The sequence below is a fragment of the Pholis gunnellus genome, assembly GCF_910591455.1.
Source record: "Pholis gunnellus genome assembly, chromosome: 21".
In the NCBI taxonomy this organism is placed as follows: Eukaryota; Metazoa; Chordata; class Actinopteri; order Perciformes; family Pholidae; genus Pholis; species Pholis gunnellus.
In genome coordinates, this window is record NC_136548.1 from 11,799,494 (window position 1) to 11,820,002 (window position 20,509).

The 20,509-nt window shown below is 42.2% G+C and overlaps 2 protein-coding genes across 2 annotated transcripts in view; both read right to left on the reverse strand.

The window, feature by feature from the left end:
• Positions 1 to 9,496, reverse strand: part of LOC306713017 (voltage-gated delayed rectifier potassium channel KCNH4-like) — a gene marked incomplete at both ends in the record, with an annotated part of 31,800 nt that extends 22,304 nt beyond the window's left edge. Inside the window, 2 exons of the mRNA XM_079182533.1 lie at positions 969 to 1,202; positions 9,421 to 9,496. Coding sequence (XP_079038659.1) covers positions 969 to 1,202; positions 9,421 to 9,496 — 310 coding nt within the window. The remainder of the gene's footprint in view (positions 1 to 968; positions 1,203 to 9,420) is intronic.
• A 5,128-nt stretch (positions 9,497 to 14,624) lies between these two features.
• Positions 14,625 to 19,642, reverse strand: ghdc (GH3 domain containing). The gene is made up of 11 exons (XM_079182536.1): positions 19,471 to 19,642; positions 18,965 to 19,267; positions 17,659 to 17,855; positions 17,367 to 17,561; positions 17,134 to 17,253; positions 16,483 to 16,780; positions 16,101 to 16,290; positions 15,629 to 15,700; positions 15,378 to 15,511; positions 15,158 to 15,246; positions 14,625 to 15,079 (listed from the first exon to the last, which is right to left on the reverse strand). Exons 1-11 carry the CDS (start codon positions 19,535 to 19,537, stop codon positions 14,858 to 14,860), a joined length of 1,887 nt encoding a protein of 628 aa, XP_079038662.1. The 5' UTR covers positions 19,538 to 19,642; the 3' UTR covers positions 14,625 to 14,857.
• Between the last annotated feature and the right edge of the window lie 867 nt (positions 19,643 to 20,509).

The following is a 20,509-nucleotide window of genomic DNA, read 5'->3' on the forward strand; positions in this document are numbered from 1 at the left end:
CCTTTAGTGTCTGATTTTATCATGAAGATCTTGCTAATACTGTACAAGTAATCAATATCTGCCACTCGGACTATATCTTTAAAATTGAATTAATTCTCTTTCATTTTCACTGTCTTTGTTCTCCTTTTCTTTTCTATTGATCTTGTGTCTGAAACGACATCACGTTATTTTTGTGATGGCATATTACAAATGATCGTGTCCTTCCCTTCATTAGTTGCACTGGCACTGCCTCGCAGTTACTTACTTACATGTCAAGAAAAAGCTTTTTTTCCCCCAACTACAGAGCAGATTTGATAATCCGTCAGCATAATTAGCGGTTCACACACCTTGAGGCTGCAGGTTTGGGAACATAATCCTGCGTGCCGATCAGAGAGGCTTAAACAGTGTCGTATGTTCTCTTTCATGCATGACATTGTATTTAGAGCCCAAGACAAGACTGTCAGAAGGATTAGCTCGAAGTCGGAATGGAATGGATCGAAACTACACTAATAAACACACACACACGTAGACAGTATGCACAGTACTTTGTCCCTCATTATCCACATTATACACACAAGAATGATCAGCTTTGGAAATATGTATTCAAGGCTGTCTGTGAGCTTGTTATTCCAGCACACAAGTTCACTCCAGGCACCTTTTGCACTCACATTGAATGGATCACCAAGAAGCACTGACTGCAGATTTTCACTCGATTTTATACTTTCCTATTAAATGAACACTTACTCTCCACAAAGACAATGTATTGCACTGATGACCTGCTGTATTTAAAATTGGGGATCACTGTGGAGATCCATAATTCAGGAAAAAGGCTTGTTATTTCCCCAGTTAATAGAAAAGTTTGATGAACTGATGAACTGAACACAAGATGACAGGAATGTTAATTGCCAGATAAGGTTTTTACGTCTAAATGACAGTTATGTCGACACATTTGGGCCCTCCCCTTCTTATCCTCTTTGCCATGCACCCACCATTCTTCTTGTAGAAGTGGACCTCGGCCTGGTACTCCTCTCGGCCCTCCAGAGCCTTCTCCATCTGATGGGCCACGTGCTCGCTGGTGTCGGCCCCGTACAGGAAGCGGCAGCTGCAGTTCTTCTGCATCACCTCGGTTCTCGTGAAGCCCGTCAGTTCGCAGAAGCCGTCTGAGCAGTAGACGATGGGGTAGCCGCGGTGGCCCTGGGCGTTACCCAACAGGAAATTACTGTCTGTGAGAAGGACAGCGAAAGGTGTCAGAGCATGGTGTATGAAGGCAAATCACTGAAGAAATGACACCCAAGAAATGATACTTACTGAACTACACATGAACTATTGGGCCAGACTTTTCAGATTTTCTTTTTGACACTAAGTGGGCGGACCCAGTCACCATTGTATAACTAAAATTAATTGGTTACAATCCTCGTCTTTGGATTGATATCACTCTGACACAGACGGTAAAAAGGTGGTTTTCAATCCGCCACTAAACACTACTCCATTACAAAGAGGTACATGTTCTACGTTTGTCTGACAGGTTTTGTAAACTGTTCAGGCAGTAGAGGCTAATCTAAAGACGAGGATTGTAAACAAAATGTTGTTATATAATGCTGACTGGGTCCGCCCACTTAGTGTCAAAAAGAAAATCTACTCGCGAGCGAGCAGGTGAAAGCTTCGCGAGCAGAAGAGCAGTGATATTAGCCGTGCGCTAGGGGACGCCCCTCGCGCTCAAAGCATGGTTTTCTCCTCGCAGGCCGCAATTTTGCTCGCGCGAGCAGAGATATTCTGCGTAGAGTGATGTGAAAGCGCTCGCCAAAGTAATATACGTGCGTTTGATTTGCGCACGCGGATCTCATTTGCGCTCTCGAATTTTGATAATCATGGAGGCAGAAAAAAAACTGCATGAGATGAAGTTCAAGGCCAACATGAGACTTTTTTTTATTTAAAAAAAATAAATAAAGAATAGCATCGTTTTTCAGTCTAATGTTTGGTGCAAATGTGTTCATTGCACTAGGATCAAGGTCTGTTTAGCTCTTGAAGTTATTTCAAAGCTTTGCAGGTTAACTTCAACACTAGATTACAAGTTCAAATAAACATGAATCGGACTTTGGTGTGGACTCAATTTCAGGCTAAATTAATTTCCCTGAGCAGTCGTCATGTGGATGGTTGAAGAAAATGGCTCCTGGGCTGCAAGATATATAAACAGCTGACTGGAGATTAAAGAGAGCGCAAAGGTTAGTGATGATGTAAATCCAAAGGACCCAAAGCGTAAAAAAACAACAACAAGATTGCATAAAAGAGGAGAGATGCATAATTTGGTAAATAAGTGACTTCGGGATGCATTAAAATAAATGTATTCTTTAATTCACTATGTATTTGGATTCTGATATTGCAGAAGAGATAATCAGACAGAAAACACACGTTCCACCACTTTCATGTAAGAACATTTCAATCCTTGGCAGATCTCAGTCTGGTCAAATGGGCGTATATTTTCATTTCTTATTTATTCATACAATATTTATTATTAACCCCTTTTACACTCCACCCAACTGTTATGAAGGGATTGTGAGTGTAACGTCAAATTGATGGTCTGTGATTTAAAAATGTAAAATACTTTGCATGAATTAACTTTGGATGCACGTAAGGACGAATAGGATTATGTATTTTCATATAACTACAAAAACTGCATATCTCAAGCTAAATTACATCATTCTTATGAAAATGGCTTTATATTAAATCTTTATTGAGGCTCTGGGATGGATTGAACCTAATTTTAAAATCCAATAAATCATTAGAATATTGTCAGTGTCTACATGTATGCTCCCTCAGCAGTTCGTCGCATGTTCATCTCAAGCTACCGATATTAAATGGAAAAAGGCAATATGCCTCCATCTAAATGCCTAATTAAATTGGTGAAATATTAAATCTGGTGAGCAGGCTTTTACATCACATGGATCATAATGTTGTGGATATTGCGTTCCACTTGAGCTGTTCATTCAGCACCAAAGCATTTTAGCTTTGCATCGGCATCGTTTCTCATCTTGCTTTCAGCACCATGGACAGTTCTCCAGCAGCAACAGGCAGCAACGTGCCCTTTACTTGCTCTGTTCTGGCATCTCATCCCAGTAACTTCAGGCTGAAGTACATTTGTTCCTCACACCTACATATATATTAATCCCGGTGATAGGTACAGTTTAACATTACCCTTTCGCTCTGTTGCTAGACGCATGTGACCTTAATAATCTTGCTGCAGGAGGCTTCTTTGTTAGACTAGATGCCAAAGCTACCGGTGGAAGGAGCTTTGAAATGCAATGCATTTCAAAACAGAATACACAGCAGCGTACAGCCTAACATCAGCTAATTACCAGCTGACAGCATGTCATTTTTATTTTGAATAGTCAGTTTGGTCAAGTTTGCATTCACCTTGTCACTTGTAGCAACAGTTTCCGGACATTTCAGACGTATCCACCACTTTTAGGTCACGATTTCAACTTTTCTTCTCAGAAACTATGCAGTTAATTTATTGTAACTGCAGGGTTACTTGTTATTGGGACAATACATGTGTTCATTTTGTTATCGCTGATTTGTTTTTTGTATGTGTGGATGTAATGTTTTTCAAATTCCATGTACCCTCTATTTACTGCAGATGTATGGGAATTTCTTTGCAAATTATTCGCAAAAATCAGCACTGAGGCATCAAACTTTGCTCCACAGTAACTGACTTATTTCTGCCAATAAGACTCCAGATTTTGTGAAATGCCGAGCAGAGAGGCAGCGCACATACTGTACAGTGTGAATTCTCGAGCCTAAGAAGGAGGAGTATTAAGCAGCTGCTACAGCGCTTTCCACAATCTAGCACTTTAATTGGCCACACTGAGCAGAAAGCAGTCCATAGGGGATGTCTTTTCTGAGCGGTGACAACCTTTCTAGGGTGTGCAGTGAGCAGCAGCTAAACTGTCACTGTGGAATTATAGAAAGAGACAGGCATTAGTCGGATCTATCAACAGACAGAGGAGGTTTTATGCCAATGCTATGCCTTGCTACATTTGCTGTTCCCCAGACTTTAAAATGGAGAAGCTGAAATATTTCTGCTCCACACATCTGCTGCAGACCTTTGTGTTCGTTGGTGTCGTGAAGAAAGACTGCAAACTGATAACTCTTTTTATCATGTATCAGATTTTTTTTTGCACATAAACACAGAAGACAAACTGCTCTGGTATACCGTCTCTAGCTTTTCAAATCCCCCCCCAAAAAAACGCCCTAGAAACAATGGCTAAACACGATGCGTTAGCCTACCCTGTTGAAAAGGGAAAGAGAAAACATGCCCTCTTTTTCGTGTTCTATAAATTTCTAACACCCCAACTCAGTGAGCCAGGAAGTGTCGGAGAGCAACCACATTCATCTCTGGTTTATGTAATGTTTACCCAAGAATAGGTACATCTCTACTCAGCATCCCTAAAGCAGTCCTTCAAGTAGGTCAAGGGCAGGTGTAGTCGTAAATCACTTTGTAAGGATGCATTAAAACCAACCAGCCACAACAGGGAAAAAACTTTCATGCTGCGTTTGGAGAAATGCAAACTGCTGCTTCACACCGTAGATTAGACCGGTTTTTAAAGTTATCTGCATGATTCAGAGTCAATTTGTTCAAGTTGGGAAACTCAAGGTTTTCCTCAAATGCTAAAAATCCGGAGGGGTCAATTTTATGTCAATTTAAATTGCATTTAAAGCAATAGTTGGACATTTATTTGCTGACAAAAGTTAGACGAGAAGATCTGTACCACTCTCATGGTACTCCATGGCTCGTTTAAGTATCTGTACAAAACTGGCTTCGTCTCCAGTCTTTGTGCTAAGCTAAGCTAACCGACTGCCGGCTCCAGCTACATACTTTATATACCATACAAACGTGGTATCAATCTTTTTCACCAAATTCTTGAAAAGAATGTTCCCAAAAAGTTGAACTATTCCTTTAAGATATTGATGAATGTGCTGTTTCTGAATGGAGCGTTTTAAATCCTGGAAGTCCTCTGATGTGGTATTTGAAAAAAAACACTTCAACAAACGCATACTTATTTTTTCTCTGGTAAAGCAAGCAGCCCAGTGGACCCCCACTTGATAAACCGCTTCTGTGAGTGTGTGTGTGTGTGTGTGTGTGTGTGAGATTGTGACAATGCCTCAATTCTTAGGCTGTAATCCTCTCAGGGATATTGCTTTGACTGGTTGCTCCGCTGTGCCAGCTTCCTTAATTACACATCTGTGCTGACTTGCTACAACTGTAATCTGACATGATGATGCTACATGTTACTACTGACAGCAAGCAGCCTGCATCGTGTCCATGTGGCATAAGTTCCTCTGTAAGACGGATGAAGCCCATGAGGCTTGGCCACTGACTCACCAGCTAATTACCACCCAGCAGCATGTAATTACTTATTGGGGCAGATGGGTTAGAGTGCAAGGAGAGGTAGACTTGAAGGGGAATTGGTCACTGGAGTGCGGAAATCATCAATCATTTGATATATAGTTTGATATCGGTGATAAAAAAAAGGATCTGTGCTATTGTGGTCTGGATCATTAAAAAAAAGCCCAAAAGGACTGCATTTAGGTCGTGGCTTTATTCTGAGAATGGTGCAAAGTGCTCTACAAAGCCTCACACCCACTCACACCTACATTCACACACCGGTGGGGGCGGAGCTCCCACGGAAGGTGCAGACCTGCACATCAGGAGCAGATTTAGAATTTCAGGGACTACTCAAAAACACATGTTCAGGAGGAGCCAGGTACCAAACCACCAACTCTGCTATTACTGAATGATCTCTACTGTATCAATTAAAGACTTTGACGATGCCAAATCAATACCTAAATTAAACTTAACTCCTGTAAAGCTAAATACAAAGAAGCAGCAAAGTAATTCAGCTATCCTTTCTGTCTGTAGTGTTCTGGCCTTTCCAGCTGCCCATGAAGACCCGTTCATCAGCTGGCTAACAATGAGCTCCATAAGGTTCAATGTGACAGTCCTCCCCGTTTCCTCTTTGGTTCCTCGGTCGCCTTTTAAAAGAAAAGTGTTTAGAGGGAAAATAAACCCAGTTCTTATCTCTGCCTGCAGCTGCCCTGTGGTTACGCTGCCCCACAGGACGAGCGCTGCTGTCAATGTGAAAACGCTGCCAGGGAGGTCGTGTAAAAGAGCTGGGGGAGATGGGGATGGGTGTAAAGGACAGGCATATATGCTGTGGCACGCAAACACACAACACAGCACAGCAGGGGTGCACATAGAAAACTGCAAGGTCAAAGTTTTCGCCTGTTGGACAACAAACATCTGCCCTGCTGAAATCAGAGGTGCTGCTCTGTAACGTGACCGTCACGGCAGACATCAGAGATAAATATTCAACCACAAACATACGGACACATCGTATAGCGTCAGCGTATAGTACAAAAACTAAGCCCTGGGCCCAGGCTCTCAAACACACACATGCACACAGATCCTTGGGGAACAGGAACGCTGACATTGCCATTAGCCAAGTACTGTGTGGTGCAAAGGTTAGTGACTTAACCTGATCTGACATTCGGCTTATAGTGAGGGGGAGTCTATGTGGTGTACATTTTCTTACTCCAGTATCTGTTCAATTAAATTCAATTTAATATTGCGTTCAGTTTTGCAAAGGTTATTCCTAAGGTTGAGCACAGTCCAATCAATATTTGTGAGCATGAACAATATTCACCCAGAGCCACAAACTGGAGAAATGACACTGAAACCCCCTGATGGCATGAAAATATGGAATATAAGCTGCACAATAGAGAATGACTGGGAGGGTTTTTAAAACCAAGATGCTCTATTATTTGTCCCAGAGAGTAGTTATGCTTTGTATAACAGAGGGCGGTCTTGTTTTGTTTCGGGAAAACAATTATTTTAAGGACAAGTAAAATAGATAAATGCAATAGGATAATGATGTTTACATGAATAATAGTCTGATATAAATTGTACTTATTGAAAATAGCCGACTAGGCAAGGGCGATGTTGGAGTGACACATTAGATAAACCGCGTGGCTGCTCAGTCAGCAGTGCTGCTTTCTTTTGTTTTGTTGATACAAAACATTTTTTTAACTAATGTGAAATAGTGAGACAGGCTTCCTGTTTTATATATTTTAAGGATGCATGAGGTTTGTTATGTTTATCTGTACATTTTGTGTTAACGTGTTAGGAGACTTAGAGGACCACACAACAACTTCAATTATGTTTGTGTAAGTTGTATTCTGGATGGGGATTGAAGTTGTGATGTCACAAATCCTGCTCATATGTATACACCTGAACCTCCGGGAGCAACTCCCCCCCCCCCCCCCCCCCTCAACAGATGAATGTGAAAACTGTGTTCGAGTGTCAAATACATATTTATTTATAAGGTCAAACATCCGAGCGAAGTAACAAGAAGCAAAGCACATGTTTTTGAGTGAAAGTGACTTTAACAAACACTATCTTATAAAACTTTCAGGACTGTATATAGAGCCAAATTGCTTCCGAACCAAAGGGGAAAACCACCTTTAGCCACAGCAGGTTGAGGGCAGTGACACTGAAACGAGATCGCAGCTGCACGACCCACAATGCCGCTTGTTTTACGATGCGCCTTTCCCAAAAACAAGAGACCAGCTGGATTCTAAAAGTCCTTGATTGGAAAGCAAGTTCAAGTGTTTTCTCTTTAGCGGACCATGATTTTCTCAAAGACCAAAGTGTTCGAGCATCATCGATGTCAAGTGGCGGGACCCTGTCGCCCCGGCAACAGGAAGGAAGCTATTCTGGGCAGCGGGCACTCTGCCACTCGTCTAGGAGCCACAGCCTCATGGTTAGGCTTTGAGATAGGCTTGTAGTTGCAAGGAGGCGTGTCCTGCCACTGCCAACATGTTTTCATCTCGACCATTATTTGGTTATTTGTCAACAGGCATGCAGGAGAAACACTTTGCTAAACTGAAGTAAAGCCCGTATAAAGTGGTCGGCGTGAATGTTTTGAAATTACGAAATGCTTTTAGGTGGGTCAATTTGCCGCCATAAAGCTCAGCTGTCCAGAGCTACAGTAGTGCTGCGAGACTGTTGTGATGTTGAGGGCTGAAATACCACAACACGGGAGAGAGGAAGAGTCCTGGGACACCTCAGCGCTCCCAAGTGTTTCTACACGTTGCGATAAATAAGGAATAAACATAACAACAGAGGAGAAACTGGCATATCAGGAAGGTTTTTTACTGATGAATAGTTTCTGTTGTTTGTTCATGTTACTCATTGGAAAAGACATTGAGCCCGAAAGGGATGTGTTTTCTTCCCCATTTCACTGGGAGGTCAGAGATGAGGTCAGATCAGCCCCGTGGAGTCAGCAGGGAGTCCATGTTTAGCTCACGGACCCTTCAGCAGGTTAGCTGCAACATGACGGCCTGACCCCTGATCCACGTCGCCTCTCAATTCAAAGTGTTATATGATCTTCTCATTTCACAAACCTCTCCATTTGTATTTCAAACTACAGCCAGTTTCCCTGATTGGCAGCGTGTGTTTTAAGCTCTTGAGAGATCATTTAACACCTCATTAAAATGCCTCACCCACAAGTCAAAGCTTTAATTGCATTGCCCTACACATCAATTACACTGTAATGTCTCTCATTTCACTGTGTTTACTTCCCCAAGCCGAGTCGAGACCCAGCTCGGAGAATGACTGCGAGCCAGCAGTTCGTTCAGGCGGCTACGACTAGCAGAGAGTGGGCGGGGTGAATCGACAAGCGAACAAAACACAGACATCCCCATGGTATTTGTTTACAACACGCCACAACCTCCCCTGAGGCGCCGCAAGGTACAAAACAAGAGACACAGATCAAGCAGAAATGGAGCTGCTGCCTAATGGCTGCAGTGACTAGTTTGGAGCAAACTGTGTGAAACAAATGTGAAGGGACAACATGATTTCTGAAGGTCAATTTTTCTGCTTGTGTCTTACTGTAAATGTGAAAACAAACTTCTTCTCTACATCCCACGGAAAACCGCCAGCAGATATGGCTTTAGTCAGGTAGTGTTGTGCTGTTTGGTGTTCGGATACAGAGCACTACGGGCTGACCTGAGAACAGGTGTATCTCGCTGGTGTTCAAGTAGGAAATTCTTTCTTTTCTCACAGAGAAAACACTAAGCCAGCTGCAACCAGCAAGTCTTATATCCTGTGATGACAGGCATCCTGCATTAAGACCTTTAATTATTTCATTTTTACTTGTTTTTTAAATGTTTTTTGGCTTCATTAAATAGGATACAGTGAAGGGCTGACGGGAAATGAGGGGAGACAACAAACTCCCCTAGTCAGACTCAAACCAGACATTGTAGTTACACAGACAGCAATATAAACCACTAAGACACCTGGACGCCCATAAATTTCAAAGTTAGTTGTGTGCAAAACTACAAGTACCAAAACAACTCAGCCTCAGATGTTTCCATTGTACTTACGGGTGCCATCGAAGCGCGTAGCGATGGTGTCCAGAAAGGTGTTCTGTGGGGCCAGGAGGCCCTTCATCACTGGCATCTTGACCCAGATGTGGGGCGGCCAACAGCTGGCTGCAGGTCACACCATCCCAGAGGCACGGCAGGTGGCTTCCAGGGGCTCTCAGCTGGTGCAGGAGACTTTGAGGGTGACAGTCCAGTGCCGGCGGGGACACACATTTACAGTCAAAGCTGCCACCCTTCTCCAAGCGACGCCTCTCCCAAAGACAATAGTGCGGTCGGGGAAGACTAAATTAGCGCACTCCAACAACGCAGAGGTTCAGGTGTGGGTAGCCTAGATGAGTAGAAATTAAGAGAAGCAATGACCAGCAGCTGTCTCAGTCAGCAAGGAGAGATCAAGTCCAGGTGACGCTGAGATCCAAAGAGCTTCAGCTCTGTCAGCCCAGCTGTTGCTCGTCTGCACCTTTCAGCCGGAGGACTCATTACAGCAGCAACGTGGAGCAAGTCCACTGCTTCTTCCATCTGTAGGAGGACCCAGAATGTGCAAGACAAAAATTGACAGTGCTTGTGTCTACACCTTGCATCCCTCCGCTCAGAGCTCTGTCAAGATGCTGTGCCAGAGTAGTTGCATCTTCTTGAGCTTTCTCTCTCTCTCTCTCTCTCTCTCTCTCTCTCTCTCTCTCTCCCTCCTGCTCCCATCCACTCCTGTGATGCCCCGGCCAATGAGATGCTGGCATCCTCTATGGGGACCAGTTTTCAGAGAGAGAGGGAGAGAGAGAGAAAGAGAGAGAGAGAGAGAGAGAGAGGGAGAGAAAGCGGAGGTGGAGGACGGAGGGAGGGAGAGAGAGGATGCTTTTGGAGCAACTGACAGCACCATTACACCCCATAGTGCAACTATTGGCACATGGCTTTTGTGTGCATGTCTGCAGATCGAGGAAAGATGGATTACCTGCAAGTCGGTCCATGCAGGCTATTGTATTCAGTTGGACTGTGTGCCATTGTGCTGTTCTGTCATGTCTGACTCAAGGGACATTGAGAAAGTGTGTGTGTGTGCGAGTGTGGAGGGGGAAGAAATATTCAGACTTGTTTTTCTTACATATTTACTTTGCTCTGTGAAGGCATGAGGACTGTAGCCCTAAAAATAACATTCCTAGAGTATTGTTGTTTTACACTCGTCTCTGCTGGATGGAGCTGGTCACTGTTGCCCTCCCAGCCCCTACAGTATCCTCATGAGAGAATTAAGGCTCTGGGATAAAAGCCGCTAAGAGCGGATTAAAAGGATAAGCCCGGAGATGTTTGTCATGAGGACTGGGTGCTAAACACACCAAAGGAAAGCCGTGTCTTAACTCACTTTGACCCAACAAACAACACAACTTAGGAAATACTTCTAGATAGTGAAGTAACAGGAACAATTGTTTCTCGTATCGTCTTCATTTTGTCAACAGCAGATTTTACAGTAATCAGGGGAAAGATTATGCTACTATTAATTCAATTAATGTCATCAAATATTATCATTTTAAAGTACGTTGACAAACCTGATAATTAGGGGATGTTTTCTGAGGAGACATGTCCTCTTCTTTCCGGTTTAGATGCAATGCATTGAGATGATTTGTCCATTTGAAAATGTTCACAAGCTATTTGCAGAAGGTTTTAGCAAATAGAGAGAAGACTTTGACTCTGTTCATTTTAAAGTGGACAATAAGGTTTCCAGTAGGAGGAAGGGTCTGAGTTTAACTGAATTATGAGTTGGACTTGTTTATTTTTTTCTCACTGTGATTTATGTGGAGCTCAAGGACGAATCCAACAACAGTGCTTAGATTGTCCCAGAAGCTTGAAGCCCTACCAACGACAATATATCATTTTGAAACTTAGACCTTTCAGCACCCTCAATTTAAAATTAACATTACAGTTAAGACTAATTGTTTTAAGTGTTCTATACCTTCCTGTAACATCATGGGTTTGAAACTTTGTAGTCTTTCTATGCCTGCTAAAAAAAACTAAAAATCTAATTCTCACAATAGATCTCCTAGACCATGCATCAAGTGTGGCTTTATGCAAATTGGGAGTTGAGTAAACAGAAATGGATGAGAAAAGAAAAAGAAATATACAAGTTTCTTGTGGGGGCGTCGGTAATCTGGGAAAACTTGAGCAGATTCAGCAGCTGTGTGGGCGCTTCCTCAAGCCAGAAATGAAGTTTGTAATCTTTAGGGGGGGGAAAGTTTGGTTTTGATCTGTTTTGGCAGTCGAGTCAAGGAAGAGGTGAACGATAATAGCCATTGTACTGTGTGCATGTAGTTATTTGCAGTGAGAACGTGTGTATATGTGTTGAGTCGGATCCATTCTGTTTCTGAGTGATAGAAAAGACAATTTTCTAAACTGAACATCGATATGATGTCAGTGAGAAAGTGCTGGAGAGAAAAGATGATTAAAAAAAGCACAATTAACCCCATCCAGCTGCATTTGGAGAACAAAGAGGAAAAACACAACCAGTGAAAGTAAAAGATTGGCTCTCAGGCTGTAAGGAAGTACTGTTCCTCCTCTCGGATTCTATTCAAGCCCTGGCAGCTCATCGCTGCTATTTATTTTTAATGGCTTCTCTTCTTGTAGTTCATCCATCTCTGCTTGTCGTTAATAAAGAGGCTAATCCATTAAACATGCTCACTATCTACTAGTCTAATACGACAGAGTGACGCACAGACGGCCAGGTGAAATATGATCCCAACTACATTTCCCACAGTTCTGCTGGTATTTTCCCAGATTTTATTTTGGAGGTGCTTTAAAAAGGGTTGAATACATTTTTTAACAATTGTTTTGTTATATTTACAAAAAGGACTCTTATTTACAACTTTAAACTTCAATGAAAATCTGCCGCTACAATCCTGATAGATAGTCTCTGTAGTCGGCATCATTTCCTCAACATGCGACATCTCCTCTCTCAATCAAATACACCCTCCATCCCTCAGCAAACCCATTGAGAAAACAGGCCTGTCATTCTCAATTCTCGGCTGTTTACATTGAATTAACTTGTGACTGAACAGATGTGCTAAGAAGCTCTGCGTGCGTAAATCCTCAAGGCATGTGAGGATGACAGACACACACCATTTGACTAAACACCAATCGGAAAAAGACGACAATCTGTCACGAATAAACAAATACATGGCGAGAGGATTAGGCAACTGGAAATATTTACCTACCATGCTGTCACTATATTATACCCTGGAACCCCACTAAACAGGCACAATAAAAAAAAAATGTATATATATATATATATATATATATATACGGCTTCGGTTTTTTTTTTTTAGATGTATGATAGATCTTTACGCAATAGTCAAAAATATGACACTAAACAGCCAGCAACCAACCGGTTAGCTTAGCTTTAGCATAAAGACTGGAAACAGGGGGAAACGTGCTAGCCTGGCTCTGTCGAATGGTAACAAATCTGCCTGCTAGCACCTCTAAATATCACTAATGAACTTGCTTTATTTAATCCATGAAGAAAAAGGTAAAAACAACAATTTGCCATTTTATGAATGTTTACTTCCTGCTGGTTGACTGACAATGCTGAACAACCACAACTTGTTGTTTTTACACTATATTGTCTTTGTGCTGATTAATAAAAACAAGATATCACAAGCTAACTATTGAGCTTTAGAGATACTCGGAGGAAGATTTTGTTAAGAGGCTAAGTTAACGAGCAGCTGTTTCCAGCTTCATGAGACGATGACAGACTTTCACATCTTCAGGTAACTAACATTACCGTTTAACTGTTTAATATCTCCAGAGAGGAAAACAACACCTCAGCCTCATGTTTTGGCCTGATCCCACTATGAAGATAAAATAATGTGCGAGTAGCGACAAATCTCTGCTGAAATGGATATGTTACTAAAAATATTAGCCCATTTTGTGAAAAGGGAGACCTGCAGCAGAGAAGCGTGTCATGCAACAACAACGCGAGAGTTAAGAGAGTTAAGAGGGTCATCTCAGACGTGGGCTTGTTTAGTGTTCTAAGTATATCATTTTCATTAAATTACATAATGATGCTGAAGACAATATTATAAGTCTCTACTCTTTCTGATCTGCCAGTAAAAGAAAGCACACTTTACTATATTGTATATTACTATATTGTATATTACTATATTGTATGTATTCTGACTTACAATGAGAGGCCAGTAATTGAGATGAAGGCACTAAAAGTCATGACCAAGAATCTACTGTTTAAATCAAGACAATAAGACCTGTAGGAGACAGCACGATCACAGCTATTGTAGAAGTCTTACCTACATGACTACCCCCCCCTAGTGGTGACAATATATCCTGACACTGGTAGTGCATGCACTAGCACAAGCACAGTCTGACTTAAATAGAGTATGCAGGCAGAAACGGGCAAGCTAATCCCGTTTGCTGCATGCTGGCATGGGAATCATTAGGCGCAGTCTACACTATATTGAATCTTTCCATTAATCTGGTTTTAAAATGCCAACAGGACTCAAAGGAGAGCAGAAGATGGGAGCTCACTCCAGGAGCCCAGTGCTACAGAATCTGAATATGGTAATTTAGGGAAAGAGAGCTTGCTGAGATTAAATGACAGTTCTGGAGACAAACGTCCAGAAGCAAGTCGAGAAAAATGATGTATCTGACTGACTAGAGCTACAAGTTGCATACTTATCTTTACATCCAGTGTGTTACTGCCGTCTACCCGAAGAAACAAAACGGAATACAGAGACGAAACATCTCCTGCTGTTGTGTCCAGATCTTGCCAAACAGAACACAATGGAGGGTTGACTGCAGGATGCTTTTCTGTTGCATTTCAGCCCGACTCCATGATTTAGGCATATAAGAGGGATATGCAAATGTTGATTTCATCTTCACAGGTGACTGCACTTATGGGACAACGTGAATGTGTTAGTGCCGTAACATTCAACAACACCAGATGGTATCAGTTGAAAGGATCACATTGTTAAAAATGTGCATCGACGCTAACATTTTACAAGCTTAAGCACTGTTAGTGAGGCTCATTTCATACACGTTATTTGGATTTCCTTCAGCTGCCCTCAAAACCATTCAAATGTAAGTAAAACCCTTTTGCTTATGATTAACACCCCAGCAATGATAACCGTCCACATAATAAGGTACGATGAAAATGTTATGTAGCAGTTCTTACTAAAGCCAGACAAGGTCCTCAAACATTTCAGAAAACAAAACTACGGTAACAGTTTAATAAAACACTTTAATAAAGTTATATCTGTGGACAACATAATAAATCCGTCAAATGAGCATTTCTCAAACATGAAATGATGTTTTTCTGTTTTAGAGTTCCAAAAGGCACAATAAATCAACTCGTTCATGAGCAGTAGACTGAAAAACTGGAGACATTTAATTCAGTCAGCGCTCACCACAGAGTTCACAAGCTTTGTATCTTTCTCCGCAACAACGGGAGGTTTCAGGAAACGGTCTTTCCCAGGAGGAAGTCAGCGTATTCTTTCCTGCGCAGCACTCGGTGCATTTTGAAGGTGTTGGGCGAGGTGTTCGAGAAGGCCATCATTTGTTTGCGGAGTTCCTTGAACGCACCCGCCGCCACCAGCTGCACCCTCATTGGTCCGATGCTGCCTTTGAAACGAAAGGACTTGTAGACGGCAGAGTCCTGCTGGAGACAGATGTCCAACTGGACGGAGAGAGGGGAGATGATGAAGATCAATTTCATAATAAAGAAAAAAAACTAGGTATGTTCAGTCTGTCTTACCTTGCATCGTTGCTGCTCTGTGAGGTTTCTCACACCTTTCATCTCTATAAAGACCTGGTAATGAGGATCTGAGCCGCCTGTGGAATCTCCTACAACACCAAAAAGTAAGTGAGTGCAAACTCAACCTGACTAACCACTTAGAAGACTTCCCACACACACACACAGATGTCAGATCCTAAATTCTGCTGGAACACTGAGGGCTTTAAGGTAGACGTCTTACCCATGATGCCGCTCTCAGCGCAGCAGTAGTCAACCAGCTGAGCTCCCTGCCACTGAGCAACCGCTTTCTTCAGAGCATTAAGGAACAACGCCTCAGACACTTTCTCCCCTCGAACGCTCAACATCTGACCCCGTCTGGCAAAAGAACAAACGTCGATGTGTTGTATACTCTACCAATCGACACGGGCGGACGTACAGTACATCACGTGCAGCGGGACATACGGACAAATGTGCGCGGGGACAAAAATGTACCTGTACTGAAACTCAACAATGGGACACTGGTTGTGGAATCCGACAACTTTCACGATGTCGCCAATGCGATATCTGGAACACAGCAGAGTACAGCGTCATTTATGCGAAAAGTTTGAGAAACACCTGGAAATAAACCGAAGATTGTAGTTCTGATCATGTTTCAATTTTAATGGCAAGTTGGATTGTCTAACGGAGTCATTTATAGAGTGCAGTCAAGTGAAACCACATCACAACAATGACACAAAGCAATTACTGAATATAATCTCTCCCTTTCTGTAGCTTGTTTTTTGACAGTTAATTAAAGGGACAGTAATTCTTCCTAAAATTGGTCTACATTTCAGGTATTTACCCCCTAAAAATGTAATAAACATAGAATCGTCAACATTTAAAATGCCAAATCCTGCAAGAGCACCCACTGTCCTAATCATTTCATCCATCATTAGATCATTTTTGGTTGTAAATTAAATCAGACCTGAAGAGTCCTGAAGCGTTTGTGATGACGAGCTCATAGTTTTGTCCCTCCTTCACCTCCTCCATCAGCAGCGTGTGAGGCGTCTCCTCCTCCAGGCTGCTCTCTGGCAGGAACTCGCAGAACATGGAACGAGGACACAGCATGTAGCGTCTGTTTGGCTCCTGAGGCCACAGGTTCACCCCTATCAGACCTGCAGGGGCCCGTACACACAATTAGAGCTAATGTTACAAACAAAGAAGAGACCAACACCACAGGGAAAGGGGGTGTGGGACTTTTTGAGGTATGAATGGGCATAGTGCTTAATTGACACACAATAGGACTTTTGGCCACTTGACCACCAGAACGTTTAAGAGCACAGTGGTTGCTGGAATCAGGCGCCTACCTTCGGTAGCAGCGTAGAAAGGCGAATAGAAAGGCACTCCGCGGCAGTAGTTCTCCCTCAACATTTCCCCATAGATCTGATTGGAGCCTGAGTCTACTGCCAGCACCAGGTGGAGGTGAGGCCACAGCCGCTTGGCGATCCCACAGAAACCTTCCTGGAAGTGGGCCCGGAGCCGAGCGGCCCTCTCTGGGTCCGGCTTCATCACAGCCTCGAGCCTGGACCTCACTTTGGTCTCCAGAGTCAGAGCTCTGCTAACCTTCCCTTGTTCAATGTCATCAACAAGCTCCTGCCAGCGATCCTGCGGGACGGAGAGGAGATAGAAATTACTTTTGTAGTCTTTTCTCCATCAAACAAATGGCCTACGCTTTTCTTTCGCTCAGTAGGAGCCTGACACCTGACTCGAGATGCCTTCCCACTTGTTTAGAAAATGTCCCTGTGAGACTCAAACCAGGTATGCAAAAACAGAGTGTTCTTAAATGATTTCGATGATTTTCTTGTTATTTACAGTACTTTTATTTTTGCTTTATGCCTCTAATCACTAAGTAGAGAATCCCATGATGCAAAAAAGGAGTAAAAGTAACACAGAGGGTGTTTATACGTGACATGCAATTATTATCTGTATAGTAAATCATGACATGAGATGTTCTGTACCTGTAAAGCACTGAAAGCATAGAAGACTGTGGAAGCAAAGTTGGACTCCAGCGTTCCCACACTGGGATCTTTGAGAGCAAATAGGAGATGCAAGTAGAGGGTGTCCTTCTCACTGGGAACCTGAAAGGGAGGGCAATACAATCCCTTAAAAATTGTTTAAAGTGCAAAATAATTAACAACAAAAATCCTATACATAGCAAGATAATTAGAAGGAAACTCATGTTGATCATCACCTCAAAGGCGGCTGCTGGGGTGGTGTAGAGGTTGAGCATGTGGCGGGAGGAGGCTGGTGTGGAGGAGTTCGGTCCGATGGGAATACCGGCCTCAGACTGACGAAAAGTCGGCGAGTAGAAGAACTTGGTGGTGCGCTGAAGGCTGTCCGTCGCAGGAAATGCTCTTCCCATGGCATCCAAACCCACAGTCACTCCCTGGTGGAAACACATGAATATAGTTTCATTTGAACAACACACGTTACAGCTGGGCCAACACATCATCCTCATCATCATCATCATCATCAGGCTTCACCTGCAGGAAGAACTCGGTGTTGGTGTCCTTGGTGCTGAGCAGCATGGCGCTGGCTCCCGACGTCCCAGAAGTCATGGCCAGGATCAGCGGTTTCTCAGCAATGATCACCTTCTCCTCTCCCGCCGCGATGCGTCTGATGAGCTCGCGATAGTGCTCGTATGTGGTGATGGGGTGACGCGCCCGGAAGCCAGCGCTGTCTGGAAAATCACAGGCCGTTTTTTAGGTTTCTGTTTATGAGGGAAAACTGTCTGACTTTTACCGTTATAATTTTTAAATTTTAATTTCACTTGTGAGGGCAATGAAATGTGGTTTGTAGCTCAGAAGAGACAGTAAGCGGTCCTTTGAGTTGAGGCTATTTATCACACTGTTCAAAAGATAAATAATGACCCGGGTCATTTCTTAATAGGGATAAAACCCACAGCTTCATCTTACAACTCTAACTCCACAGGAGCTGAGGTGCAGCCTCACATTACCATTTACAGTTTATCGATAATATATTTTCTTTAGGACATAAGTGTTTTCTTTCTTGTCCTGACATAATAAGTCTTTCCCTGCTGATGTCATTAAATATCATACAGGGTGTTGGGCTATTTTAACATTCTATTTGACTTTTTAAAAAGCTTGAAATGTGGCTTATATTAATACTTATATTAATATTAATAGCTGGCAAATAGGATAAGCTGCATATGTCATATTTAAGTATGTTTGGAGAACTTTAATTGGGAGCTACAGTGAGTAAGGTGCTCAAATGAGGCGTCTTATTTAAAAATTCACATAATATTCTGTTTTAATTATTTTTTCTAGTAAAAATACCAAACTTTCCCTAGTTTGCAATAGTGAGAATGTGCTGCATTTCTTCAGTAAATTGTATATGTTTGGGATTTGGACATTTCGTCAAACTAAATAAGGGATTTGAAGAAATAAAGTTGGGCTTTAGGAAATGTAGATTTATAGAAGAAAATAAAGACTTTAAACATTTAAAAAATGTTAACAGTTAAATATGAATAGTGAAAAGAAGACTGCAGCTTGGTGCCTTGTCAACACATTCTTAAGGGGGTGGGGCTTCACGACCTCGGCCCAGCTGTCAAGCTTACTGGTTAGACTCTGCTTATATGCGCACACACACACACACTACATATCGTTACATCACAACCGGTCAGAGGACACATGAGTGTGTCAGAGGAGGCAGGCTGTTACAACACGTGCAGTTTGTTGTCCTGCAAAATATTCTGACTTGCACCTAAAATAAAAGATAAAAAACACCACCTCAAATCTGTTCATTAACACTATCTCATCCTTATCTTACCTGTAATTGAGTTGAAGTCGTACTGTTTTCCATAACATGTGTCTGCGTTTTTGCGCAGGCGCTTCAGCAGAGTCTGCTCCTGGATTAGCTTCACGTTGAGAGTATCGGCTTCGAGCTTCTTTCTCTGCCGCCTGCCCAGCCAGCCCACACCCTTCACCGCCAGATACTGGCTGAGCAGACTGCCCAACGTCCGGCCCTCACCCTTCATCCTCGAGCTCACGTCCCTCCAGATGAGCGCCATCCCGGCCAGGGAGCACACACCGACGGTACCGCCGAGGACGGAGGGCAGTGAAGGCGGCATCACTGTCGTCGGTGATACACAAGAAGCATAAGAGGCAGATGAGCCAGGTGGGGGTGCTGTTCGCCAACATTACACGTGGATATGGTATGTGGATTGTTTTAACAGTTAAGGCAGCCAATGTACTGCTGGTTACAGGTTACCAGGTTACAGTTAGACCCTTCCCATCAGGCAACACGTTCAGCTTCATCATAACATAGCCACTTACCCAGGATGTAACCAATGATGGCGAGAACAAACGATAAAACCGCAACGAGAACCCAAGAGAAAGCCATCCTCAGCAAACAATGCAACCTAACGTTTCTGTATTTGTAACTGTTCACATGAATAATAACGTGTATGTCGCATTTTTTCTGACAACAGAAGAGCCTGGACTTTTGCTTTCGTAGAGCTTTGAGTCACTTCCGTGTTTGGGTCACAGCCTGTAGCGCTGATTGGCTGACTACACGGTGACGTACGTCTGTCTGACACGCGTACCTCGAGCTACCCAGAAAAACTTATTTTTTATGCAGAAAAACATATGAAAGTTGACTCTAATTTAGCTGTGTATCATTTTTGAAAATCCCAAATATATAAATGAAATGAAAATATAGATTACACAATTTCACTTTCTTCCTTAATGATATTCAGCTGTATTCTAATTTCTATATATATATATTTCTATATATATTTTTTTTCTTATTTACATTTATATACTGTGTTTGCTGTATCTTGAAAAACAGAACCAGTCCCACTATTGTTTCCTAGGTCAAGAACGGACTTTCATGCTTAAACAAAATCACATTTATTTTAATTGATTATTTACATATTTTATATAATTTACAATAATGTTTCTATGAAGAATATTTCTGGAAATCAACATATTACACCAGATTGAGGCTTGACATCTGTAAGTTCTTTGTTTTTTCTATTGCTGTTGTTTCAAGAGCATATTATTTAGTTTTACTCCCAAACAATTTTGAGAACTAACAGAGTTAACCATTCTTTATTATAACTCTTTAATACATTATTTGGGAAACATCTTATATATATATATATATATATATATAAATTACATTTCTTAATAAGAAGCCCATATTTTCTTTCTTTGAATGAGTTTTCAGTCATCCCATAAACAGAATACAAATGTCAAGGAAGCAGAAAAGTATTACATTGAAAACATGCATTGTTTTAAAGACAAACAATTCTTAGTTAGCATAATTATGTTATTATTTACATACAGTAAGTAGAAGGTATTTGTCTGACCT

Coding starts and splice junctions, on each gene's coding strand:
- ghdc (XM_079182536.1), bottom strand. CDS start 19,537: ATGGCTTTCTCTTGGGTTCTCGTTGCGGTTTTATCGTTTGTTCTCGCC. Junction 19,268..19,470: donor CATCATTGGTTACATCCTGG/GTAAGTGGCTAT, acceptor CACCGACGACAG/TGATGCCGCCTTCACTGCCC. Junction 15,080..15,157: donor CAGAGCAGCAACGATGCAAG/GTAAGACAGACT, acceptor CTCTCCGTCCAG/TTGGACATCTGTCTCCAGCA.